The 27,964-nt window shown below is 46.3% G+C and overlaps 1 protein-coding gene across 6 annotated transcripts in view; it reads left to right on the top strand.

Moving 5' to 3' along the window:
- brf1a (BRF1 general transcription factor IIIB subunit a) overlaps positions 1 to 27,964 on the top strand; it is a 63,943-nt gene that overhangs the window by 22,794 nt on the left and 13,185 nt on the right. For 2 of the 6 annotated variants that reach the window (XM_069535510.1, XM_069535514.1), the window contains 10 exons: positions 445 to 538; positions 910 to 1,036; positions 1,763 to 1,802; positions 2,212 to 2,304; positions 2,821 to 3,114; positions 15,224 to 15,285; positions 15,860 to 15,941; positions 16,131 to 16,186; positions 17,494 to 17,759; positions 18,695 to 19,481. In XM_069535510.1, coding sequence (XP_069391611.1) covers positions 445 to 538; positions 910 to 1,036; positions 1,763 to 1,802; positions 2,212 to 2,304; positions 2,821 to 3,114; positions 15,224 to 15,285; positions 15,860 to 15,941; positions 16,131 to 16,186; positions 17,494 to 17,759; positions 18,695 to 19,058 — 1,478 coding nt within the window. In that variant the 3' untranslated portion in view covers positions 19,059 to 19,481. Of the gene's footprint in view, positions 1 to 444; positions 539 to 909; positions 1,037 to 1,762; positions 1,803 to 2,211; positions 2,305 to 2,820; positions 3,115 to 15,223; positions 15,286 to 15,859; positions 15,942 to 16,130; positions 16,187 to 17,493; positions 17,760 to 18,694; positions 19,482 to 27,964 lie in introns of those variants that run through there. The other 4 variants (XM_069535511.1, XM_069535513.1, XM_069535512.1 and 1 more) reach the window with 4 other exon arrangements.

Genomic DNA, 27,964 nt, shown 5'->3' with positions numbered 1-27,964 from the left:
GAATTGTTCGTGTTTTCTGCTTCACACTTGTCGTGTGTGATGTTAAAGAACAGAGGAGGTGCAGTGTCGAATGATCTGGACACGTGATACTTTCAATATTAATAAACTTAGAAGAAGCAGGCGACCTGCGGAGGCTGGGACTCATCGACGTCAACGAACGGCTGATTCTCCGGTTCAGGTTCAGGAGCTTCGCTGAACTTTGTGTAAACAGGTGAACAGATCTGTGCAGCAGCAGCTCTTCGTTTACTGCGGCTCACTTTTACAGTTTCAGGAAGAAAACTACAACCAGCGTCCCCACAGGTCCGTCTTTATATAAAGGGGGGTTTCTGTGTACTTATATAAATTTAGCTCCAGGTTCAGATCAGTGCATAAAGTCCACACAGACATGATTAGAACACTGCAGGTGTGTCTGACTGTTATTATTATTCTTCTTTCTGTTTCCAGCTCTTCTCGTCGCCGCTCGCATGCACGACTTCTGCCGCACAGTGAAAGAAATTGTCAGCGTTGTGAAAGTGTGTGAAAGCACGTTAAGAAAAAGGTGAGTGGGGAAAAAAGCAAGAATATTCTGCCCGTGTCCTGACGATAGATGCTTCGTTACATATGATTTAAATGAAGGTACAAACAGTTAAAGGTTAGTTCAGAACTTTCCTTCATTATCAGCTTTGTCAATTTGTCAGTCTTATAATAATAATATGATGATAAACTTTGTTTCTGAAGCACTTTGAAGAACAATGTACCCACATCAAGTGAATAACAGGAATCAGAGAGAACATGTCAAAGCTGTCGCAACCTTCTGAAGATAAACAATTTATTAAGAATGACTTTTAATGCAGTTAATGCAACCAAACAGATCGACCTCATCAGCGTCTTGTTTTTGTCTGAATGTTCCGTGTCGTTCTCCTGCATCAGACTCACGGAGTTTGAGAACACGCCCACCAGCGAGCTGACCATCGAGGAGTTCATGCGGGTGGATCTGGACCAGGAGTGCGACCCGCCCTGCTACACGGCGGGACTGAAGAAGAAGAAGATCCAGCAGGTACGGACGAGGACGTTAATTTAATTAACAGGTTGTTTAAACGTTCACCTTGAACTCAGGCTGTAGATTTTTAAACCTGTTTATTACAAACGTTCTTGGACATTTTCCGTAAAAACCTTTTTAATCAAATATTTAAGAGCAGAAAAATGATTTTAAATAATAAATGGGGAATAAATGATCAGTTTGAAACCTGCAGGTGTTAAATCTGATGCACTGATTTGCATCTATGTTGATTTTGTTTTGTTGAGTTTAAGAAACTTCAAGAAAAACAACAGATATTAAAATCAGTATTTTAACTAAATTCATTCTGGAAACTAATTATTGTCTCTTTCATATAAACTGAAGAACAGACATTACACATGTAAATGAATACACACAAGACCTATATACAAATACACATCAAGTCATTCCCAACGTAGTTTATTCATAAATACAGGTCTGTACTTGTTATTCATGAAGTGTTTTTTTATTATATTTAGAATTACGTCAAAGGGGAGTACCACACTTCCCACAATCCTCAGGAGTAATAACACTCGAAGTTGTTGAAAGGGATTATTCCCTGTGGTTTATGGGATGTTTGGTCCCTCACTCTTCTGTACGCACTCCATTGTTTCCAGTATTTTATTTTACTCTGAATCAAATGTTGTACGGTCACGACTCTGTTCTGTCCTCTTGAGTACGCAGCCTCTGCCTCGTGATCACTGAATTAAATTTCTCTTCTCGCAGCTGGAGGTGGAGCTGAAGAAAAAGATGGACGACGTCGAAGGTATTTTTCTATTTTGCAGTCACAGCTTCTCAGTTGCTCTTCAACGTGCCGCTGGGACGAAGTGAAGAGAGGAAACGGCTCCTGTTCTTTTCAAGGGAGTTATTTTTTCTGCACAACGTGTAATTAAGCATACATCATGTTACAGTACATAGTTTATTATAATTATGGACCTGTGTGAAAGTAATTTGAAGGGTTTGAATGGTTTCAGGAGAACGGCCTGTGACAGCCAGGATCATAAAAAGCACCACGAGTGTAATTTGTGTTCGCTGCATGTTTCATGTTACACGTTCATTCATTTCTCTCTCTCTCTCTCTCTCTCTCTCTTCTCTTCTGTCTGTGTCATGATGGATAGAATGAAACGCTTTTGTGGTTTATTTCTGGTGTTTTGTCATTTTTTAATCTTCAACAGATGAAATCCACGTCTACGAGGACGAAATCGATGCCGAGCTCGAGAGCGTCAGACCCAAACTGAGAGGAGTGTACGCTGCTTACACCAAAGAAGGTACGGAGCAGAGCCGCACACACACACACACACACACACACACACACACACACACACACACACACAATGACGCCCACCCATGGAAAATAACACACATCAGATCACACTCCCTGTCGCTCTTTGTCTTTATCTGCTTCTACCTTTGGCTCTCTCTCTCTCTCTCTCTCTCGGTCACACACACACACAGTATGGGGGGGGGGGTCGAGCTGCTGCGACGCCCTCAGATCCGGCGGCGTTTCGTTTCTTGTCAGACCGACGACTGATAAGTTGCTCCTGTTACTCGTGGGCTGAAGTCTGCGTGAGGACATTTTAATTGTGTCCAGTTTAAGGACACGTTTTAATTAGCAGCCAGGAAAGACGCCAAAGTTATGATCCCAATTATTTTGTCTGCATGTAATTATTTTCCATCCCTCTCTTCTCTCTGCGGTCTGAATAATTTAAGTGCACAACTTTATGTTAAATGTTTTAAATTATATATTATCACGTTGTTGTTGCTCCTCTCCGTCTCTTCCCCAGAAGAAGTAAATGTCCGAGACGACGTCTCCACATCGTCCAAAACGGCAGACGACAGTGACGAGGACGAGCTTCAGGCCGTGGCCAAGCACTTCGGCAAAGAGCTCGGCGAGCTCACGCTGGAGGCTCTGCTAAAGCTGGAGAAGAAGAAGCCGGAGGAGGAGGAGGAACACGAGGGGATCGTGCCGAGGAGGAAAGGCCCGTCGCTGGAGTCCATCCTGGGTACGATGCCCACAGCCTCCACTCTGGGCCTCTCCGAGTCCATCGGCAGCTGCATCGGACACGAGAAGGAGAACGGTGAGTTCATCACACTGTGTCTGATGCGGTTTCACGGTGACAGACATTAGTTTCATTAGATCGGAGGTTTTCTTGGTTTTGTCTCAGATTGATGATTTCTGGGGCATAATAATCTCATTTGCTGGTGAAGAATCGTCGCCACGTTCCTCCTTCGTTTGTTGTTTTTAGATTTGTTTCCTCGGACGTCATCTGTTTGTGCTTTTAACGCTTCTCCTGCATTTGAACGTGTCGTCTGTGTGATCCACGCAGACGAGGAGGGAGAGGGTGCGTTTAATAAATCTCCACGACACAAACAGCCGGAGCCAAAGAATGAGAAGAATCTGCTGCTTTTGAGAAAACACACTTATTTGTGAGAGCAGCGTTTCCCTGGAGTCTGACCTGATAATGTTGCTGCATCTTCATGATAATCCGTAATCAAGTCAGAGATTGTCTCTCAGGTTTAATTGTCATAATTAACTTTGCTTCGGAATTAAATTCTCTGAGCTGCGTGTGAGATTTACGAGGCGAGTGTGTCGGAGACGTGTTGTTGATGTAAAATCGGGTGAAGAAGCTGCTGTTGTTCAGGACGGAAAACGATGGAAACCTTTAGGGATCGAACGTGTCCTGGAGACGTCTCATGTTCACAGTCACACCTACAGGAAATAGACTCTGGAATGAACCTGCGTGTCTTTTGACCTTGATTAAAAACCCTTCGCTGACACGTGGAGAACAAACTCAGGGTTAGTTTATGTCGAGCTGACGTCAGTCGATGACGCTGGGGGAAAAAGGTGCATTTGTCAGATCAGCAGACGGACGAGTCGTGACGCGTTCAAGGCTTTTAAACAAAACAACAATTTGTGTCATCGCTGGAAAAGAGAGAGTTTGTTCCTGACAACACGGAAGTTTACGGAGCTTTTAATGTCACCGCAGCCTGGACTGATGATCGCTGCAGGCAAAACAATGCACGTGTGTGAAATCACAAGTAAGAAAGTTTTATTGATCCAGCTCCATTTAAAACTAACGGCTACATCATCTGAGACGAGGCACAGTGAGAGACGAGCCTGGATAAATATGAATGTGACTCCGAGATAAAAAAAAAAAAAGTCTTGTTTGTAAAGACAAAACAAACAAGCAAACAAAACTAAGGTTCACACAGTTTGGTGGTGACGACTTTTAGTTTCGCTCGTGGAGCAGGAGACGGATGAAAGACCGAGATCTGAGGGTCGGAGGCGTCGAGAGGTGGAATGTGAGGAAGAGGAGTGAAGGTCATGCAGTGTCTGATGGGTAATCAGCAGCGTCTGGTAACAGTTTTGTGAGTAAACTGTAAAACATCAAAGCTCAGAGACGACATCCTCAGAATCATTTTTAAATGTATTCACAGATCTGCGTCAGAAATGTTCGACTCCCTGATATTGACATCCGCCTCCTCGTGTTCAGGAACATTTGTTTTTTTATAAATATTTGTTGACAACAACACGCGTCCGGGTTTGGATACACACACGATGTTAGTAAACAGTCAGATATAAATCCGTACGTTTCTACCGACCACAGACTCCTTCACGTTGAGAGGCTGTTGTTCAGATGTGCGTGAACCTGAAGGAACCACAAAGAGACGGAACGTTTCCGCCGCAGTGAAAAAACCAACCTGCCTCCGTCAGTGCGACGTATTAACAGTTGTGAAAATAAAACAACATCACTCATGGGCCATAATTACCTAATTACACGAGTGGGATGTTCTGCGTAACCGCCGCGCCCTCCCGTCCTGATCCGGGTGTGCAGAGGCGTTGATGGATGCGTGGTAACGGTGCCACTCAGCCACATCTGCCCCGCTGTGTTTTTTTATGGCTCGGAGTGGGAGGACAGGGCGTCATGAGAGGGGGTGGGAGGGGGGAGGGGGGGGGGAGTGTGTTGTGATGGAAGGGGGAGGTCGGTGAAGCAGCTGTGTGTTTGGAGAACATCCGGCAACTCAGAAGTCACAGGTTTGAATCCCAGCCCCCTGGTGTCGACCGAATATTGACCTGGGTCTTTTAGTGCTTTTATAAAAACGCCACTTCAGAGCGAGTCGAAGGGATTGAGAACGTGATCGATCGATTCTACGTTACAGCTCAAATTAAACCTGAGCTCAAGCGGTGGTCGTATCCCTGGCAACGATAATGCTTTTTAAAACACGTCAGTGTCACCGACACTCGTGGGTGTGCAGCCACAAAGGTTTTTAACACACGTTGTGACCACATGACATCAGTTTCGTCCAGGTTGTTTGGCCGATACGCGACAGGGACGAGGTCGAACTCTGATGACGCACCGCTGTGTGATTCACAGGCTCTTATGTTAAATGTGAATTAGTCTCGGTTTCCTTTTTGAAATTGATTTTCGTCAGTGACGTCACTTTGACTCATCCTCCCCCGAGAACATGTGTCATCGCATACGAGACGCCGTGAACGACTGCACCGGGCGTTAAAAATGAAAAGTGGAGGTGAGTGAGGGTTTCGACGGTCGGACGTCGGGCTGATCTCACCAGGAGTCGTGTGACCGGGGAGGAGCCGGAGAAGAACACAGGAGTAGATTGTCCGACAGGTTCACAGCAATAACAGGAGAATCTCCAGAGCGTCCAGGCGATGTGTGTCGGTAGAGCGGCACGGCGTCGGAGGCAGGACGTTTACATTTTGGCTTTGCTATCTTCAGCAACCGGCTCGGACAGTTGCGTTCTCACGCGCAGCCCCTGAGGAGGATCTCAGGAGAATGTCCAGATTTGAGTTCTGCAGGTTTCGTGTGTTGGCCTCTGTGTCTCCACGTCCGCAGACCTCTGTCTTCCTGTTTGAGGTTTGGCTGAAGGCGGAGGTTCAGTGGATCAGGTCCTGGTTTGGTTCTGGCTGTGGTGGAGATGAGGATTGGGGGGGGGGGGGGTGTATCATGGCCTCCCTCAATGTTTGAAGGTTGAAGTGGACAGGGCAGCGTGTCATTAGGGCCGAGCCTTTCATCTGTGTGTGTGTGTGTGTGTGTGTGGAGGGCAGGGCACTCTGGGAAGTGAAAGAGGCTGTAATTTTGGATTCTCTCAGGAAATGAGAGCAAGAAAGAAAACAAACCACACAGACGACAGTTTGCTTGTTGTCGTTATTACAGATTCTTCACAGATTTCAGCCTGAACAGACGGTTTTCTTCCTTTTGCACCAGAAACACAAGTCTGAAGAAAACTGATGCCAACTTAAACATGAACACTGATCAGCCCTTGTTTTAACTCAGACTGATGGATGAAGGTTCCTGGTTGACTGAGGTTTAATCTCTGCATCAGTTCAATGAGGCCCAATAATTACCTGATTATTTATTGATGGCGCTGATCGCTCTGTTCCGTGAAAGTAGAAAACACGGTGAGTGACTGAGCAGAATATTTAACATTTAAAAGCTCCAGAGATTCTGAACCATGTGAAAGTTTTGTCACTAAAATAGTGAGATCTCTTCTCTTTTTTTTTTTTTTTAGTTTTCACTCTGTTTTGCTCCACTTCCTCATCGACGGCCTGTCTGGGTAACGGCGTTTTCATTAACTTGTTCCATCAGAGGAGAAACTGAGAGCGGCCGGCGGTGTCGGCAGAGGGTTCGCGCCTCCAGCACCTCGGGATGTGACGGTCGCCTGTGGCTGAGGCCTTCTGGGAGCTCTGCCCCGCACCATTAGAGGCGGCATTGATTGAGGCACACTGTTTTCAGCGGAGCACTTAGTTCAATCAATGACGTTTGCCCTGACCTTAACTACCTCAGTGAGCACAGCTCCCCAGCTCTTGTCAAACCACTCTGCCGTTTTTATTGCCTGCGATCGTCTGGGGAAAGAGCCGTTTGTGAGTGAGGTGTGTGAAACTCCAGATTTTCAGCTGAGCCTCTTTGCTCTTTGAAGAATCCAATTCATTTCTGAGGTTTCACACCTTATTTCCGAAGCTGTTTCAAAGGTGCGAGGCTGCGTCAAAGGAAATTGACTTTTTGCAAGTTGTTGTCCTGAAACATTTTCCACCGTCCGTCCTCCTCCTCCTCGCTCGCAGCAATTACCCCAGTAAATCTTTCCTCGGCGGCTCGGGGCGTGGTGGAAGCTCTCTGACGGATCTGCGCTCTGACAGCAGCTCTGCTGAGTCAATTATTGTCTTTCAAATGAGCAGCATCTGTCTTGTCTCTCTCTGTGTCCACTCAGGAGTCGTTCAGGGATGAAAGAAAATGCAAAGGGCTCATCCTCTGTTTCAGTTTTACCTCCTCAGCAGCAGAAAAAAAAAAACTCCTTTGTTGTGTGTTTTTTTTTTTAGATGCTAATGAGGAGGAGGCAACACTTCAAACCAGCAGGTCACTGGTTTAAAACCAAGCAAAAGGATGCTTCACTGCTTCCCGATAAACAAAACAAAATCATTTCTTACAATTTAGTGTAATTTTCTCATTAATAGTTCGATAATCTTCTCAACAGATTTTAGATTAATTTCCCAAAAGATTCCTGAAACAAAACAAAATTAAAAGAACCATCGTTTGCTCAGTTTCTCTGTTTTGAAGGAAAATAAAAGTGAAAAACTGAATCTGTGACGAAATGACTTGTAAAATAAAAAACCTGGTCATCTGTCACTACCCTAAACACTGGATTAGCTCAAACACACAAAAAAGAAAAGTTTAATGTCCGTCAATTAAAACGTGAAAAAATCCGTTTATTCAAAACCAGCAATTTAAAGAATAAGGTTTAGCGTCTTTAGCTGTTTTCAAACGTGCACTGAAGTCTGAAATCTTCCACATGTGAGAACGTGACAGAGCCTAATACAAACGAATGTGGGGGGGGGGGGGGTCGAATAAATATTTGATTTCACTGGTGTTGTTCGGTTTAACACCTGTGGCCATCATCTGCTGTGGGACAGTAAAAATCAAGTGTATTGTCCCTTTAATTAGTCATAACTCATTATTAATTCATGCCGCTGATCCATTCACTCGTCCATTTGCTCGTTAGCTGCTGGAACAGCTGACGGCCTGAGAGGTGAGGGGGGAGGGGGGGTGTTTACAGGGCCGGGGGCGGTACAGTGGACGCACATATGGTGGGATGGACACAACCTCTCAGAGGAGGAGAGCGACAGAACGAGATGATGGACAGAGAGAAGGAGGGGATGACAGTGCAGGGAGACGGGTGTCGCTGAGGAAGAGGAGGAGGAGGAGGAAGGGGACAAGTAAGAAGATGGAGGGGGAAGAAGAAGAAAGTTGAGGAGTAGGAGGATGATGAATAGGCAAGAAGAGGAGGGGGAAAAGAAGGAGAAGGAAAAAGAAAGATAAGGGGAAGGGGAGAAGATAAAGATGGAAGAAAGAGAAGGAAGGAGAAGGTAGAAAGAAGATGGGAGGAAAATGGAGGAGGAAGATGAAGACAAGGATGAAAAGGGGCAGGAAGAGGACAAGGTGGAGCGGAGGAGGAGGAAGAGGAAAAGGAGGAAGTGATTGGAAAAACAAGAAGGAATAAGTTGTTTATTTCAAACTCTCAATGTCTTCGGTGAGTCAGGACGAGCTCAGCAGCAGAGAGGAGCAGAATATGAATGTGTGAGTGTGTGAGTGTGTGTGTGTGTGTGTGTGTGTGTGAGTGTGTGTGTGTGTGTGTGTGTGTGTGTGTGTGTGTGTGTGTGTGTGAGAGTGTGTGTGTGTGTGTGTGTGTGAGAGTGTGTGTGTGTGTGTGTGTGTGTGTGTTAGCACAGTTAGCAGCCTGTCTCTCTGGTGAGATGGCTGCAGCGGCCCGTCACAGCAGCCAGCTGTGATTGGAGATGATGTGCGTCTTCTGGCCCGAGGATGGAAAAGGAAGCAGCCGTCTCGTCTGCCGCTGCTGCAGCCTGACGGGAGATGACAGCTACCGTTTAGCGGGAGGCCGCCCGCCGCTGGCTGTTGCGTCACAGCTGATTCCACACACCCCTCCCCCCCATCCTATCAGGGGTCCCACTCTGGTCGGGCAGTGTTTTGGACTCAAAAGAGTTTAGGAAGTTACTTCTTAAAAATATTCTGGCCCGACAAACTAATATGTGAAAAGCCCCTCGGTAAAATGTCAGAGTCCATGTGAGAATACAAAATCAAAATTCACAGCGTGCAAGCGAGCGGACGTGTCGATGATGAACACGTGACAAATATCTCAGGATGAAGAGGAGAACGCGTAAAAGACGAAGACGTCACCTTGGAAAGACGAGGAAGCACAAACTCCTGGAGATCCTGTCTGAACAGAATCTGGCTTTGATGAACAGAAATCCAACAAACAACCAGCGCTGCCGTTATATTTTTACTTAAACGCTTGTTGGCTTTGTCTGTTTTGAATCAGGGACGTGACTCCGGCTTCTTTTCAGCTAAAAACAAACAGAAGAATCAGCCACAGACGCAGAAACATGAAGAAGAAGAAGAAGAATGTGTTTCCAGTGGAGATCACAGACCTTTTGATTTGACGTCTCGTCCTCTGATGACTTCCATAGAAAGTTTGTAAATGTTTGTCATGCGGATGAGTACGTGGTTTGCTGCACGGGAGCCGCAGAGCTCTGAATCATCTACGTGGCAAGGGCAGCATTTGGCGAAACGTTCCTGTGGCGGCAGTCTGACATTTCAAGTTTGATTCTCCGGCACGACAGCGCACACATGAAACGCTTCGTCGTTGTCATGAAGACATTCTCCAAATTCTACAGCCGTGACGGGCCAGAGAGCGTCGTCCTCCTCCTCCGTCCAGCCGATGACGCTCGGTGTAGAGCCGCTCGCTGCTGACGATTCATTCATCCCGCTCTGTGAAATCAGTGTTTTGGAAAATAGGCCGAATCCTGACGCAGGACCAATTGACAAAACATTTATTTATTCAGTGTATTCCGTAGAGAAGAGCAGCCGCTCTCAGTGCTCTTTTGTATTTTCATGAGAGGACAAGCGATTGCAGCTGATTCCAGATCATTCACAACATGAGAACAAGAGTGAATGGGTGAGGGTTCAGTGTTTCGTGTGGTGTTGTCCTGAGGGACGAGACGTTATCTTTGACGTCACGGTTTGTTGATCTAACATCATGATGCGTTTCAGATTTCTTATTTTGCATCATCGAGTTTTATCGACTTTTTCTTGATTTAACAAGAAAATCACACATAGGAATGGATCGTGATGAAAGATGCTGCAGCCTTGTCTGGAAAAAAAGACGATAATGATAATGTTACTCAGCGGAGCTCATACCTGCAGCAAGACCCCCAACAGTCCCTTCACTTTAATCAAGCTGCCGCAGATTACTCAAAGTCGAGATCCATGAATTATTCCCTGTGTAATTGGTGAAAGTGTCAAATGAGCAAACCAAAGATTTTCAGACATTTACTCCGAAAATGTCCAGAAAACTCCGTCCGGACACTTTGTGGAATCTACCAACGCCTCTGAGGATTCGTTAAGTTCACGAGTGGTCGGATAAATTAATTTAGACTTTTTAAAAATGGGATTTGTTGCCAGTAGGACAATTGTAGAAAACCCTGGACTTGTGTTTAAGCGAAGTTTGTCCAACTGTTCACACGTTTTGTGAGTGAACTCTTGTGCCTCCAGGACTCTGTCCACCAGCTCCCTCGTCTACAAACCTCCTCGCTCCTACTCTGTGTCCTGAGGAGGAGGAGCAGGTGGTCGAGTGGGCGTATGCTCGCTCTGCGTTCCTCCAAGGTCGGCGAGGTCACGTTTTAATGGGCTCGCCCGGGCCGCCCGTGTCAGCGAGAATCTCTCACTCTATTTATTGCCTCGACTGGCTGGTTATGTCTCCGGGGCAGAGCTGGCACCGAGCCTTATTACCTCATACCACTGCAGGGAAGGACGCTCTTCTCTCCTTTTGATTTGGAGGCAGTCGACTGACGGAGGATTCAAATCCTGGATCAGTCAAATATAAACACTGCAGGTAAAACATTCCTCACTCTCCCCCTGATTGTGGGAGCTGCAGGTTGTAGCATCCGAGCAAACAGAGCTTCGGCTACTTGAAGAATAACGGAACTAAACCTGCTATTGTTGTAGTTGTTAAGTGGGTCACACACACACACACACACACACACACACACAGACCAAAATAAAGCTGCAGTGGTGAAACAATAGTTGTCAAAAAAAGGGAAGTTCTTACATTTATCTTCTAAACTCCGAGAAGAGTTATTTTATTTATTTAGTATTTATTTTTATAATCGTCCTCTCTCTAATCGTACGACGCAGTAAATAGCATCATGACGACAACCTCCAGGTTATTTTAGTCTCTTCCTCAGCATTTACCTTGAGAAGCCTCTTATTTATTTTTTTAAATTATAAATCCAGACCCCTGACAGATTCAAACATCCACCTTTACCTGCGGCCCCGCGGCCCCGCGGCCGGGCTCTGAGCCGCTCGGTGGGTTTTGTGTGTCGGGAGAGGATCAGGATTGTTGCTGACATCAAGAGCTGAGAGTCGGGATAATGTGAGCTCCGTTTGAAGTGAGGATGATTGGTGATCCTTCAGCGCTCAGGCTACACAGCCCCATTCATCCTCCACATCACACACACACACTCTTTGTTTTTTTGGGAGGGGGGGAGGGGGTGGAGGACTGACGGTGCGGAGGAGTCAGCAGACTCACGCTTGTGTGACTTCTCTCCTTTTCATTCCTGCTCTCCTCTCTGCTCGTCTGTTCTGTCACCGTCGCTCTCCTCAGATCAGGCCCGAGCGAAACAGGGCTCAGGATTAGAAGGAGATCAGTGAACACCCCTTTCTCCCTCTCTCCCTCCCTCCCTCTCCCATCTGTCTCAACTCTTCCCCCTCTCTTTTCTGCCTTCCTTTCTTTTTTGTCTGTGTCTTAACCTACTGTCTTCGTCCCTCTCTCTGTCTCTTCTCTCTGCCTCTCTCATTGTCTTGTCTCTCAGCTGCTGCCGGCTCATTCCTCCCTGTCGTCCCTCCTGCTGCTTCTCTCCATCAGCCTGTGTCTCTCAATCTCCTGCCTCCCTCATTCTTTCTCTCTTAATCTTTCCTGCTCAGCCTCTCTCTCCTTTCTCTGCCTTCTTTTCTCATTATTTCCTCCCCCCCCTGTGCTGCTCGTGTTCCCTCTGAATGTCTTCAGCAGCTTCTTCGATCATTTACACGTTTTTTCTTCTTCTCTCTCTCCGTCTCTTGAAGGATGAGGCCGATATTCTATTTGTCACCAAATCCCATTAAAAAGGCCAAAACCTGTTTTCTTCATAGATGGTTCTATTGTTAATTAACTAAAAGTCTCTAAATTAGCTGCTTTCAAACTTCAGTGGAGAATCTCCTGCTGCGTCGTTCATGTGTGAAAGACACACTCCGGAGAAAGTCCAGACCCAGACCTCCACTATGTCGAGGAATTTACCCTGAAGTCGCTCGAAAAGACGGAAACACAGAACCGATCTGAGTTTTGTCAGTTTTCTTGCGAACCAGAGATAAAAACCGACCGAACCCGACAGACATTTGGTTTTTTTTGTGTCTGAACCCAGTAATCATGACCGAAACCGACCTGAAACTGAAACTGCAGTTTGACTTGGAGCTGAATCCTTGAGTTTTAACTTATCACTTCTAAATGTCGAAAGCTGAGATTAACATTTGATAAGATTAAGAAAAAACCCAAACACGTTTCAGGTAAACAAGTGAAAATAATCCCTGACAAACGTTTTGTTGCTTATTTTGCTTGAGTTATTTGAAAACGAGTGTTTCTTCCTCTTTTCAGATATTTATGCTTTGAAGGAATCGAACAATGAAACCTCAGTAGGAAACAGTGACCTGAGGCTCAGAGCCACAGTTAGAAAGTGTTCAGAGATTCATTCACACTACTTATTCATGGTTTTGGTGTTTAACTGTGATTTGTAGACGTTATTCTCTTACTTCGCTTGGTTTATTCCGTCACCCACCGTCCTCCCTCCTCTGCGCTCTTTTAAATCTCTTGATCTCTCCGCCCTCGCCGGCTTCAAAAGGCCGTCTCCTTCACCGGTTCACCTGTTGTCCCTGCAGGGCACATCTTCTCAGCTTCTTTGTGTTCTTCTTCTTTGGTATTAGAGAGCCTCTGCAGTGAAGCAACTTCTTCTCCCGACCACATCAGACGGGCCCGCCGCCACCCGGGACGCAGCATAGCGTGGGAGACGAGAGGGTATTTCTGAGGTATTATGGGTAAAGGAGGCGTCAGATTACCTGTCCGTTACGACCAGGAGACAACAGGGAGATGGAGTTTACAGCTCGGAGGTATATTCCTCCAGACTGGTGTTACGCCGCCTTTCACCGTCTCAATTTATTTTCAGTCGGTGTTCTGTTCGCCAGAAGAAATTGAACTTGGCATCGTCTCTGCTCCGCTGCCTCAGTGCGACGCCCGATGAAGGAGCGAACAAGACGTGACGAGCGAAGGCGCCGCTTTATAAAGAAGCTGCACAAAACGAGCCGCGGTGCAACTGAGATAAATGTGGCCTGTCGTGGTGGTGCATTATGGGACGATGAACCAGATTTGAAGGTCGTTCAGGTTCATCATCAGCGTTACGTGGCAGTTAGCGTCTTAATAAACTAAAACTGAAGCTAATGGTCATTTTCATGATCAGTTAACGTGATTAAATCGATTCGTCGTGTTTCCTGTGAAAAGGTTCGGTAGTGGAGCAGAAAGTACAAATATTTGCCGTTAGTGGAGTAAAGTGAAATACAGGTGGAAGTACAGGTAGTACGTGTAAGTAAATGTACTTTATTACATCCCACCACATGACCTTCGCCTCCTCCTCTTCCTCTCGGGGCTTCCAGTTTCTGTTTCATCCTTAAAAGGACAAAAATAGGTGAAATAAAAATCTCGTATCTAAACTCTGAACCTAAATTCTGCAGATTCCTCTGCTCGCTCACCAAGAGCGATTTTATGGGTTTGATCAAATTAGCGAGTGTAGATATATCAAAGCCGCGGCTGAATAAGATCTCGGTAATTGCTCCCTCCCCCTCTCGTCTCCCCGGGGTTGGACCGGTGTTATCAGCTCTTAGTCTCGCTGCCTCTCTGCCTCCCGGCGCTGCCGATCTCTCCCAGGGCTCGTCTCCGTCTTATCTCGCCCTCGCACTTCACGGAGAGGAAGTTCTTAGAGGGCTGGGCCCGGCAGATAGTGGCTGACCTGTCTCTTCCCTCTGCAGCAGATTTGACTTTTTAAGGAAGATGAACTCGAATGACTGACTAGATTATCTCACCTCGACCGTGCAGCCTTCACTGCGGGAGGATGGGCGTGTTCCCCCTCCTCTCCTCCCTGTTCCCTCCCTCTCCGTGCACCTGTCTCTCCGTAATGAAGCGGGAGAGCTGCCTGTGGACTCGGGTGGCGCAGCTTTGAAGCCGCCGCCCCGTTGGGAGTTTGAACTCGAGGAGGGAGGTTTCCCCGTGAACACGTCAAAGGCGGAAAGCCGACAGAAGTTAAACGACTCGTATAAACCTGCTGCCGCTTTAGAAACTCGTCCTCCATCTTTGCCGCTTTGATTGACTGTCAGATGTTTGTCTGCAGCCAGAGAGGAGTCGCACTTTGTTCCCCAGCAGCTAATCAAGGCAGAGGATCTGTGGAGTGAACGCTGCTGAATTTCTATAGATGGTTTTCCCCCACTGTCAGATTCCTGTTGAAGACTTAGCATGTTTTGTTTCCTTTATCAAAGTCAAGTCAGATTGTCTTTGAGCCTTTCTCTTCCATAATTGAACCGTGCGCTCTCCTGGGGAAGTTTAAAAGTGTCGTTCTTTTTATCGGTGTGTAAAAACGTCTCCTGTTTCTCTGCTGCAATCAGCTCCATCGCAGAAAGACGCAGGTGAAGGCGAGAGAATGTAACACGGGGCCTCGCCAGCGTCGCAGTGTGTAAAATGCAAATTGTCGTTTCAGCATTTCTGTTTCAAAATAAAGCCGGGCCGCAATCTAGGAAGCATATCGTAATTGAAAAGAAAGTGTGTAAAGGTAGATCCACCGGAGCGTGAGTTAAGCCTATTAACGTGTTATCAGCGAGTCGCAGTGCATTTTGTTTGCTGATTAACCTCCGATGGAAGATGCTGCACGAGGACGAGATGCGAGCGGGATGCGGAAGGTTGTTGGTCTGTCGGCCAGCAGCTGTTTCCTGTTTCGGTCCTCTGGGACGTGGAAGCTGCCGTGAAAAATGTGCATCACAGCAAATTTCCTGAGTGTGTCCGCTCTGATTTTTGTCTCCGTGACAGATGGCGACGCTGACAGCGGGGAGCTGGACCTGAGTGGGATAGATGACAACGAGATAGAGCTGGTACGTACCTGCTGCTTAATGAGCCTCATTCCATCTGCGCACACACACAAACACACACAAACACACACACACAAACACACAAACACACACCTTCTCAAATGTACGAGTTCCTCTCGGCTCAGCAGAGAAGAACCTTCTTCTCGTGCAGATCAGATCTTCTAAACACACGCCTGCTTCTTTGCACACAAAGTTTTCATTTGCATTTTGTTAAATGGTCACACGCACCAAGTATCACGTGTTTTACAATCACATTAGGAGATAATGATTGAAACTGATTGAAACAACGTGAGGTCCTATTTATTTTGAATCGTGCAACAATTCCAAACGATAAATACGGACCTCGTTTCCAAAGACTAAGAATAAATAAATTGTCTTTTCAGTGGAACTAATATGTGAAATATGTCATTGCCATTTACTTGAATGAGCCACTGACACCTCTCCGCCTCTTGGATATTAGACATTCGTGACACTGTGATCATAAAGATTATTTTACCCTCATGTTAAACCCATTATTAGTGTTTTGGGATGTGAACTGTACCTGTTTGATCTTGACGCTGCCTGTGATGCTCTGCAGTACCTGCTGGATGACAGGGAAATCAAAATCAAGACGGCGCTCTGGATGGCAGAGAACTCCGACTACCTCAAAGAGCAGAAAGGTACTTTCCGGATGCGACGGGATTCTGTTTCAAGGCTGGATTGAACTTTCGTTTGCTTCTAAATGTACTTTTCAGTGTTTTATCAGCCGAGCGGAGTCAAACCTGCCGGCGTTTATCTCTTGGCCCAGCGTGTTGATGTCGTTATCTCTGAGGTTCTGTGTTCAGACTGTCGCTCGTTTCTCTTTTCAGAAAAGGAGGCGAAGATAGCGAAGGAGAAGGAGCTCGGGACCTACAAAGAGAAGAAGGTAACAGCGGGGTCAGACTCAAACACCTTCAGATAAGGGGGAGGGCAGGTTGGTCAGAGTTGGTCTGAAGGTCAGAAGAGAAACAGATAAACGGACGAACAGAACTTAGGATACAACCTGTTATTTACTCAGATCTGCTCCTCGTGTCCTCATATAACCATTATTTAAAAAATCTGTGCAATTTGGTGCCGTTCCAAATAAAAATCAGGATCGACTGGATTTAAATGTAAAGACTGACGTTCTGTTTGTTTGTTTGCAGAATAAGCAACAGGAGCTAAATTCTGCTGCAGATCCAGAACTTTCTTTAAACATTTTGAGATGTTTATTTTTACATTTTCGTTGATTTAAAAAAAAGTATATATATATATTTAGGAGACTGATGTTTATGAGCGTGTGCAATTCGGTGCAAAGACCAATTCAAATCTGGATCTCCTTCATTTTAATGTGTCTTCATAAAGAGCCTTGGTCAGAGGCTTGTGCTCCACTTAGTTAACTGGGTCAACATGAAAAGTATAAGAATATCTCTCAGGACAGATGTTGACAGTTGGACAGTCACAGTGCTGTGGACAGTTTGACAGACACAGAGATGAGCAGACTGTGGAATAAAGACAGACAGACGGACGGAGTCCTGTGAAACTGGTTCCCTCTCATTTCCCATTACGGGTTTCTTGGCTCGGCGCAGACCCTTTGTTAGACCCAACATCTGCCGGCTGGTTTTAACTAGCTGGATTAACGGCACTGGAACAGAGACGTAATGAGACGTGCAGCCCGATGACAGCAGCGGCAGCCGCCTGTCACATCACCGACAAACGCTTGAATAAACGAACAACACAGAGAGAGCGCGCTCGTTGTGTTTACGCTCGATGAAGTGAGCGTCCCCTCGTGATTTTTAAATGATCAGAGATTTAAGACGTGTAGAAACTGCAGATCTGTGGAATAACTGGAGCGGAGTGATAACCTCGATCTGGGGTCAGGATCCACATAAATTGATAATCACAGAATGGGTTCTGTTGTGCGTTTGCTTGCTGACATGTTTCTTTGGTGGTCTGTAATTGCTCAGTAATTTTCAGCAGGCTAATTCTTCTCCGCTGGGAACTAAACAGTCTAAAAATTACTTCCAGATAACATTTGACCGTCTGCTGAGTAGATCTGCAGTGAGTTTAGAAGAAAGGTCGACTGCACGGCCTGTTTCTAATGAGGTGTTTGTACAGTCACAGCCGGGATCATGTCGGGTTTGTTGTTAATCCAAAAAGCTTCAGCGTGGACCCAGACGATGAGACGTCTAACTGTAAACTTCTGTGCACCAGCCCAGAGGCCCTTCGAAGAAACGGGCCTCGATCCGAGCGCGCACCGCCGACGAGGCCATCGGGAAGATGCTGGAGCAGAAGAAGATCTCGTCCAAGATCAACTACGACGTCCTGAAGGACCTCAACATCAAACCCGGCGCCAGCCCGGCTCGCACGGTCGAGTCCCCGAAGAAGGAGCCGTCTGCCGCCAAACTGACGGGACGCAACCGCAATCCTGCACGAGCTCCACTCAGCCTCAGCACACCGCTAAGCACCCTGGGAAAAAGGTTGGTGGGAGGCATGTTTATCATCAGGTTTAATCAGGGTTTGTGTCCTGGTTTCTTTTTTATCAAAAGCTCGATTAACCATATAGTTCGAATTATGACTCGTCCTCAGACGAATGTGTCAGAGTGTAAAACGATGACGTGATTTACGTCTGAAACATCCAAAGGTTCGAAGGTCGTCTTCACTGTGACATCATCATGTTCTGCAAAAAAACACTTTTGGCAACGCCGATAACTCGGGAACGCAGAGAAGTCAGAGGCTGCATCCTTCTTGTTGCATCCTTGGCTACTGTAAGCCACCCACATAGCTAGCTTGTTAGCTTGTCGTTAGCCTTCACGGCTCGGGAATTGAAGGACACGTTCGTCGGCTGCGTTTGAAGGAGCCTTCAGAGGCTGCGGCCCCTGAATTGGGAAACAGCTTGTGACCATGTGTTCTGCATCTTGACGGTTTGGCAGAAATTGTCGTCCGTCCTTCAGTGGAAGGTTTTTTTTTAATCAACTATTTGTCTCCGTGCAGCTAATTGTCTGTGTATAATTCTCGTTTTTATCTTTGAATGTGACTCAAAAGACGACGTCTCCTCCGTCCTGTAACTTTATTGAATATTTGTGATGGAAAGGTCATGAGTGATTATGACCTTCGCAAGACAACGGGTCCTTTTCCGAACATATGACCTGGATTCTATCTCGTTCTATAAACAATACACGTCTGTATTTCAGAGTGTGTACCCTCGTCGTATTAACACCTGTCATAGACTCCTGATGAACAAAGTCCGAAGTTCGACCAGTAAATAATCTTCAGTTTAAAGAACAGATGCTGGATTGAAGGGGGGATGAGCGTGTTCACTGGGGTCTGATGTGTCACCATCCTCTGTCCCTCAGTTCAAATCCCTTCTTTTTCTGACATGTGGCGTTGGTTTCCCTCCACAACGATGAGGCAGCACTTCTTCTGTCGCCCAGAATAATCACCTGCGACAGGACGACACACTCCGGTGGGATTTTGTCTCCCTTTTTTTTTTTGTCCCCAGGATGCACCTTCTCTGCCAGGATTTGTCTCTGGCTGTTGCTCCCCCTCTCCCTTTCATGACACGCATTCAGAGGACTGATCCGCACGGAGTCTTTCAGACGAACTTAATGGGTTTTCTGCAGTGCACAGAAAAGCTCCGGCTTTTTCCCCCCAGCTTGTTTGGTGTTGGGGGAAATTGGTTTCCTATGGCTCTGTTTTTAAACCTCTTTCAGTTAATGTTGGTTTTAGGAACCATCTTGAAGCTTTATAGGAGTCCTATAGAGGCAGCTGTTCAGTGATTAAGGGGATGTAAACCCCCCGCCCTCGCTCCCCTCCCTCGTTTTGTGGTTAGTTGAGCTCCAGTCATCTGGTAGCAGTTTGCTGGGCCTTCGTAAACCTCGTCCCGAGCTCTGCAATATCGCACTGTATTCTGTTCCAGACCCACCAAGGAGTTTGATAAGTCGGCTGTTTATTGCAGTCGGGATTCTTCGTAGCGCCACTTTCTTTTTCAAGTCGCGTAAAATGTTGTTTCTTTGGCGAAGTGGGTTCGTTATGAGGCGCTCTACAAAGTGACAGGATGTGAACACAGATAAAAACAAGAGAACAAACACGACGCAGACGTAAGATTTCAGGCCAAAGCCTCTGAGAGTGGAAAACAGGTCATGGAAGAAAATATGAAGACAGAAATTCAATAAAACAAGTTTTTTTTTTTAATATTCTAACTAAGCTGCTTTCAAATGAATTGTGTGGAAGATAATTTAAGCTGTGACCCTTTGTCCGTTAATCGCAGTGTGGGACGTTCGACCTCTGCTTCCGTCTTAAAATCTCGTTGAAAAGACACTGAAGCTCGTGTCGCAGCTCTTTGTGTGTCTGTGCAGTGAATTTATTTTTTAATCATGTGTTTGTGGGTGAAGGATTATTATTCAAACAAAAACTGAAACGTCTGAGCAACGTCTGAAAACCAATAAACAGAAAAAACACAGAAAGCTAAAACAACAAAACTCTTAAAAATAAACATTGAACCTCAGACTCATAATCTGCATCAGTGGACGAGCAGCATCTCGGGGGAACACACACCTTCACCGACAGGATGATTGACGACGCAAATTATGACACATTAAACCACGTCCCACTTAGAACACGGTAATGTGAAACTTTATCGATCGTTCCGGGGAAACAGCCTTTATGTTCTCGCTCCTGCTCGGGGGGGGGGGGGGGCAGAGGTCGGCTCCAGCTCAGTGAAGCCGGCGGTGCAGCTACAGTGTCTTGTCTTGCTCGAGGACACTTCAGTAGAACGTCTCTGTGCTTTCACACGACTAAATGAAAAACCCCTTTTATATTTATTATATTATATATATATTCTTCACTTGAGATAAACCAGGTGGGATGAACACAAAGTTTTCTATCTTCACTCTGCACACAAACAATAAAAAGTGACAGAATAATGTAGAAGAGTTTAACACAGGTCAAGACAACAGCCAGTTCCAACCAGGCACTAGTTTTAATTAAATTATAATAATGTGTGAGATTAATAAAATAAAACAACATAAAAAGATCCATAATGCTTCGGCAGGAAATACTAAAACAATTAAAAAAAACATTTTGATTGTTTTAAATTTGTGTCGGATGCAGCCAAATCTTCTTTCCTCTCCCGATGTGAACACCAGAATCTAAACGTTCCAGAGAATCATGTTTGAACAGGGGCCCCTCAACAATCAGACGTCTCTGCCAAGAGCCACTGGAGAGGAGAACGTGATAAAAGCAACAACATCAACAGAAGGAGGGAAAAGTGGAATAGAACAAGAGGGAGAGCTCCAGGCCGGTCCTGAGAGCCTGATGCAGAGCAAGACCCCGAATCTACAAGAGCGAACCCTTGAGCAAAGCACCGGGGGCAGCCAGGAGCCTGGAGGAGCCACCGGGAGAGGGAGGGGAGGCCGGGGCAGCACAATGCCGCAGTGTAGCCCCTGAGCGAGGCCTCCGAACAAGGCACAATGGCTGCACTGTCAGCAGGCCTTCTCCTGCACTTTCATAGGGCTCCCTGACACCAGGCCTCTCCCCTTTCCCAATAACCAGCACAACAACCTTTTCAGGGGCCGAACCAACGGTCTGCTCCTCCACCGACCGGCTGAAAGGAGCCATTCTGTGCTCAACGGTCGCTGGTTGAGACGGTTTTTGTCTTCCTGCTGATTTTCTTCATTCCATTGCCGCCACTGACATGCCATGAGAGAATGGGAGATTATCGCCATGTTGTTGTTCGCTCAGGCCGTCGGGTTATTCTCCGGCTCCTAATGGCTGGAAACCGCCGGGGTCGACAACACTGTTTGTGCATTCGACGTAACAAAGTGCAGAGTTCAGCGATTTTTGGGGGATTAATGGATGCAGCAAGTTTCCATTCAGGGGAAAAAGAAAAAGAAAAATGAAAGACAGAGTGGCATGAATGATTCAGATCAGAGATCGCCGTCAATGGTTCACTGACAAATGTGTTTTAAAAATTCAAACGGGCCGGATGCTTCAGGAAACAGCGTCCATTCTTAAAAAAACACAACACGGGGCTTGTGTATTGATGACGCCGCTCCTCAGAGCGACGAGGAGGACGACGCGAACCTGGAGACGGTCGTTCATTCATGGAGCGCGTCGGCGTTCCAGGGGAGGAGAGTAGCCGATCGAGCAGCAGCCATTAGCCAACTGGAGCGGCTCAAATCCAGCAGCCCCTCGGCTCCGTGCTTGTCCACTGTTTTCTTGACTTTCAGACAAATGAAATATTAACCCACGTTTCCCACTGGATGATCGATCGTCAAGGTGAAAGTACAGAAGAGACGGAGCCGTTCACGGTCGTCAAGGTTCCGTCCGAACACATCATTACTTCATGAGTCTGAGAGAAGTTGAAGGAAGAGATAGGGTTTGTCAACATCGTGTAGAAGAAGTAAAGTATCTGTTTACATGTGCGATGTCCAAACATGAGATTGTGCAAAATGCAGCATTAAGTTCAATTAAGCTTCGGAACAGGAAGTCGTTTCCGCTGAGAGATATCGCCCTGAACGGCTTTTTCTTCCTTTTTTGGAAATGGTCATTCTCTTTGCTGTCTCCCTCCTTCATTTCTCCGTCACTACCTTATTTCCACTTACTTCATCTGTCCTGCACCTCCCTCCTCCCGGTCTCGTCTTTCCCCTCCATTTCCTCCCACTTTCTCCTCCATCTCCTCCTGACAGCCTCTGTCCTCAACTTTCTCCATCATCCCACTTTTTCCTCTTGTTTTATTTATTTATTTATTTTTACCCGTCTCTCCGCCCGCCTGTCCTCTATATTCTCTCGCCTACTTTTCCAATCCTCGCTGGTCTCTCAGTTAAAAGCCTGGAGCCCCGAGCTGCAGGCCTGTCGCTGCACCATCAGGTCGACTGTAGCTTTGGGCTCCTGCGACTTTCATCTTTTCTCTTGCTCTCTCCGCTGAAGTGTTTGCACTTTACAAGACGTGGCGTGAATTCGCTTCGCTTCACTCGGACGGGTTCGATCGCAAGACTTGAAAACGACCGGCGTAAGGAGGGAGGAGGGAGGGGCGGGCTTGACGAGAGCACTCTGAGCAAACAGAACGCAGCCAGGGTGAAAGTCGGAGCCGTTACCAATCTGCTGACATCTTAACTCGGCTTGTTGTTGTTTTTAAAGGTCACAGGTTTTTCTTCGCTGTTTCCTTTGTGGCTTCCTGGAGCTGATGCTCTGGTTTGTGTGTCTTCACTTCTGTCGAGCTTTAATTGTAATCCGCCCCTGCTCCGCTCGATGTCTTCCTTCAGGGAGCAGAGCTTTTGTCATTAGTTAATGTTGGTGGTCACTGGACTGGACTCACTAAATGGATGAGAGTGGAGTTGAGGGAGTAATTAACAGGCATCTGGAGAAAGTGCTGTTTGAGGCTGAAGTCTGATGCATGAAACATAAATAGGACATGAAGATGAAGTCTGCAAACTGTAGCTTGACTTAACTCAGTTTTAGAAATGACCAGTGATTCACAAGCATTAGAATCTGTAGAATAAACTTTATTTTAGATGCATATCTTTGTTTCATCCTCTCAGGGATCTGACAGTTGAACGACTCTGTCCTCCTCCTCCTCCTCCTCCTCCTCCTCGTCGCTGCTGCATCATCTTTATCATCAACCTTTGCTCAGAAACTAAATTTGCGTTTCTACAGCGACGCTCACGTGACCAGCACAGACTTCGTGTCTCTGCAGAGTCAGACCTCGTCTCTGTTTTCTTTCCCTCTCAGCTTCTGTCCCTGTTATCTTGTCTTTCAATGTCACCCTCCTCCCTCCCTCCCTCCCTCCCTCCCTCTGCACTCGGCCCTCCAGGAGCAGCGGGGCCCTTCTGGACTCACTGTACCGGACAGTTTTAGGTTCAGACGTCCCATGCACTCATTTCGCTCCTCCTCCTCCTCCTCCTCCTCTCCCTTTCAACCCCCCCCACCCCTCCTTCTGCCTCTCCACCTCCTCCAGCCAGCTGCCAAACAGACCCTCCCTGTTCCCTCCATCCTTACTGGAGGATGGAAAAGCAGTCTTCCAGAAATAGCCCAGATAATTGCCCTCCAGTGATATTTTTTCCTCCCCTCGGTCACTTTGCGCTTCTCTGCTCCTTCATCTGTTCTTTTCCCATCCACAGCTTATTTTCTTCTCCACTCCTCCGTCTCTTTGTAGAGAACTTGTCTGTTTCCAGAGCTTTTTTTGGAGAAAGAAAAGAAAAGAGAAGAAGAGAATTCCTGAAGGCATTCTTTTTTTTTTTTTTTTCTTCTCCTCAGTGGGAGACGACCATTTTAGTCTGTTTTCCAAAAATGTAAATGGGTCCCAGAGACGGATCCAGCTCCGGAGAGAAACTGGAGAAGTCAGCAGTTTCCCATCCAGATGTTGCCACCGCTTCTCCCGGCCTCTGCCAGGGGGAGGAAGAGGGCAGGAGGAAACACTTCCCCGTTTTGTTTTTTCAGCTTGTTTGGAGCAGGTGTCGTTGTAGAGTCAAGAAGTCACCTGCGTGTTTTTTATTTTTATAAACTTTACAGAAACAGGAAACCCTGAGTGACGGGGGCGGGGGCGGGGGCGGGAGGGGGCAGCTCACGTTAAACCTCCATCCAGGTGTGAAGGGGGAACGTGGAGGTCGGGACAGCTTGCGTCACATTTTCCTGCTCGGTCGGGGAGGATGTTATTCTCTGTGATGTGACCAGCTGTGTGAGGGGAGGGTGTGTAATTTGTCTGTGGTTTGCGGCCCCTCCCTTTAAGCCTCTGATCGTTAAGTACCCCCCTCCCCCTCCTCTGCTGCGACCAATGAGCCGTTGGATGCTGGTGGATGTTTGCACACAGACAAAATGGGCGAGGGGGGGGGGGGGAGGTGTCATGGGTGCTACCAGGCCCAACCTCCCCCGTCTCTCACGCACTCTCACTGGGACTCTCCCCCAGCCGTGTGACGTGGGTGGCACGCACTGCGGACCAGATTAAAAGCTTGTTTCTGGAAAATGTGAGCTTTTCAGGAATTAAGGTTCCAGCAATTGTTATTCCTTAAAAGCTGTTTGTACTTTTTGAACTGAAGGAGCATGAGGTCTTTTATTTATGAGGCGTAAGAGTTCTCACCCTCCCCAGACAGCTTCTACACGAGAGAGACAGTATCCTCGTCCCGAACAGCTGCTTGTTCATTTTTAAATTAACCGTGTATAAAATGTTGGTCAAAGAGACAAACCGACAGATGATAATCACCCGACTCTGCTCCAACATCTCGGAAACCTTGAGTTCATTGTTTTTGTTTTTTAAAACCCACAACTCGTTTGTTTCAGTCTCAGCGATTTCGAAGCATCAAAAACTTTCAGAACATTTGCTCAGCAGCAAACAGCAAACACACAGTTCCACCGACGAATACACGACAAAAGATAAATCTCTGGATGGTCTGAAGTTAGACATGTGGGCAGAAGCACAATGAGATCTGGTGGTTGTGAGAATAATCCAACACATTAACCTCATCAGCTTTATAAGGTGATGATAGTCTTTGTTGGTGTGTTTACAGCTCGTTGCGTTTTCCCCCAAATGGCAAAATGTCGTCTTCTCCGTTCGGAGGAGAAACGGTTGCGTGTTCTTTATTGATTTATTAATGAGGTGCAACACACATGAATCAACATCAACATCATGCCAAAGCCAAAAGATTGTTTTTCATCTGCAGGAGTTAAAAAAGAAACAAGGCGTCACAACAAAGACAAAAACAAGATCACAGCACAGTGAACAAATGTAAAGCTGATTAAAAAAACATATTTACAAACACATTAAACCAGAACATCACAGCTGCTGCTCTTTGTTTTTAAGATTTGTAATCAATCGATGAGGAGTTGATCAACAGATGTTCAGTGACGTCCTCACGCTGCAGACGCTCGACTGAGCCTGTGTTTGCAAATGTTGCTGAAATAATTAATTGATTATCACGTTTTTCACAGATTAACTTTCAGTTGACGGACTCGTTAATCCACTAATTGTTTCAGAATTAATAATAGATTAACGCCAGAGAGTCAGAATTACAGTCGTGGATAAAAAAAAACAAAAAAAAAAACAGTCGTCATGCACAAAGCTCCGCTTCACTTTGGGAACTTCTAAGTATTTCTGCTGGAGATCAGGCGAGCGATGACGCGCTTTGTTCACACGTAAAAGAAAAAGGCCCGGGGGCTAACACACGCCTGCAGAAACGCTCCACTGCTGGTTAACATGTGAAATGAAACACATTCCTCATACTCTTACATTCAGGTCTTTAACTTCCAGCTCTCATTCAGAGAGATGTTCAGATATTTAACCCCCCCCCCCCCCCCCCCCTCCTCCTCAGATGACCCCTATATCTGGTGAGGTGCTGAGAAACGAGAGCGTCTGTGATTGTGGACATCCGGCTCCGCTCTCCGCAGCAGCAGCAGCAGCAGCTTTCTCTCCGCAGCCTCCTCCATCCAAACACTTTTCAACGGCCAAGCCTTTGTTCTGCGGCGCCTCACACTGTAACTAATGAGGGAGCCAGGGCTGGAATTTCAAGGCGAACTGTAAAAACTGGGCCATTTGGAAAACATCCCAGTTTTCATCCGCAGCTTAGCCACAGAAAAAAAAAAAAAAAAAAAAAAAGAAAAGGCCGAGCCAGCAACCAAAAAATGTTGACACTAAAAGAGTCGATACTATTGTGGTAGTTCACGGCCTCTCGGGGCCGAAGCGTAGCTTAGCAGCGGAAGACTCCCCCCCCCCCCGGAGAAGAGACGTCTTAACACCGAAGTACACGGAGATACCGCCTCTGTTGTCCCTCGTTATCTTTACTCTCAAGTCGGTCTCTGCTCTCTTTTTAAAACCCAAGATGATATATTAGTTTCATTTTTGTATTTTATTCCCCTTCTCCGCTAACTTTTTCGACACCATCCCCCGCGAGCTATTGCCAGTTGTCAGCCAGCGGCTAAACGGCCTCCCTCAATCGCCTTTTCAGCTCAGGCTTAGTCTCATTGGCAGTAAGCTGATTAGGAACGAGCCGCTAAGCTCGGCAGAGACTGATAGCCTAACAGAGAGAGTCGTGGCGGAGTGGATGAGCGGAGGAGGGTGAGGGCGGGTGAGACGGGCGAGAGGGGGAAGTGAAAGGAGAGCGAGCGAGACAGATTAATAGATGGGACGAGGCGTGGGTTCGGTGGTGCGTGAGGTTGAAATGTCCTGGACGTCTGCAGGTGTGCGTCCTCCTTTGACCTCGCACCAAGTCCGGAAGGCGGACGGATGAATCGTCCAGCGCAGAGTCGTGAAGCGTTAGAGAACGTGACCGAGGGGAGGAAGTGACGCGAGGAGGAGATGAAGGGAAAGTGTTTGTTGCTATTAAACGCGTCAAATGGACGAGTGAGTGGATTGAAGATGTCGGGAGACGGAGGACAATTGGGGAAATGTTCGCTCGTGTTATCTTTTGTTGATTAAAAAAAAAAAAAAAGGGTTGAACAGGAAGCATTTTTCACATTTTAGATTTTCGGTTTAATTAGCTCTGAAGCTCGAGGCTTCACTTTGTCGTCCACCTTTAAATGACCACGTCGTTCGTTGGTGGATCAGTAAACATCAGCGACATCAATCCCAAAGGTAAACAGAGTGGATGTAGACGGAGAGGAGGAGGGAGTGACTCCCCCTGAGGGAAGGAGGTGAACAAACAGCGCTGCCGTGTTTCAGACACTTGATTGTAGTTTTTCTGTGATTTCAATTCGTCAATATTTGTTTTAAAATAGTGAAGCGACGACTGATACCTGATTGAGTTTTTGCTTTTTCACACCAGTCTATAATTAACCTTCAGCTAAATGGAGACTAGACATTTGTTGTTTGCCCCCTGGTGGCTGCAGTTGGTCATAAACATCCTCCTCCATGTTAACAGATGGGACATGAGCCAAACAATAACATGGAAGTATCAAATGATTTTTATCTAGAAGATGCTTTCTGTCGTTTTAGGTCATTTAAATTCTGTTTATGTTTCTGATAAGTTTGGTTTTAGTTATTTGATGATATAAAGAAGTGGTGATTGACAGCTGAGACTGACTCGTGATTGATCGAGTTTCTTCTTAAAAATTTAGTTCCGTATGCGGACATCAAGATTTCAGAGTCGGGCTCTCATCATTCAAAACTGTCGAGATAAAACCGATGCCAGATTATTTTTGATCACAGTGGATCAGTCAAGTTGTTTTTCATCATTTTTCCACGACAGAACAGAACCAGCTGTACGTCTGAGAAGTTTAGAAAAGTAGAATTTAGAATAATTCATAGAGAAAACATCTTCAAGTAACTGTCGTATATGAAACCTTACTTAGCCTCCTATGTTTCAGGATTTACAGAATACACAGACTTTTAATTCATTTTATAACAAACTATAGCGTTCAATAAAATATTTAGGTAATTCAAATTATAACTCCTCCTGTACTGGAATCAAAACATAATGAAAATATATGAATACTCATCAACATTATTTATATATAATGAACTGTAACTTCCATCGTAACAAACACGTCGAGCGTCAGGAGTTAAACACACGAGGGAGAAGTTGACCCGATCCATGAAGAGGTGCAGAAAGAAAAAGACTCGACGAGCTTTTTATAGAAGTTCAAGAGGTGAAAACAACAGACAGAGAGCGAGGAAGAGAAAGCTGCGACCTCCTCTTGGAGGTGAAGGACACAGGACGAGATAAAGTGAAGAACTGTAACGGAGGTGAAGAAGTGA

This window comes from Paralichthys olivaceus, chromosome 12 (genome assembly GCF_024713975.1).
Source record: "Paralichthys olivaceus isolate ysfri-2021 chromosome 12, ASM2471397v2, whole genome shotgun sequence".
In the NCBI taxonomy this organism is placed as follows: Eukaryota; Metazoa; Chordata; class Actinopteri; order Pleuronectiformes; family Paralichthyidae; genus Paralichthys; species Paralichthys olivaceus.
This window is presented reverse-complemented; position numbering and strand designations above follow the sequence as displayed.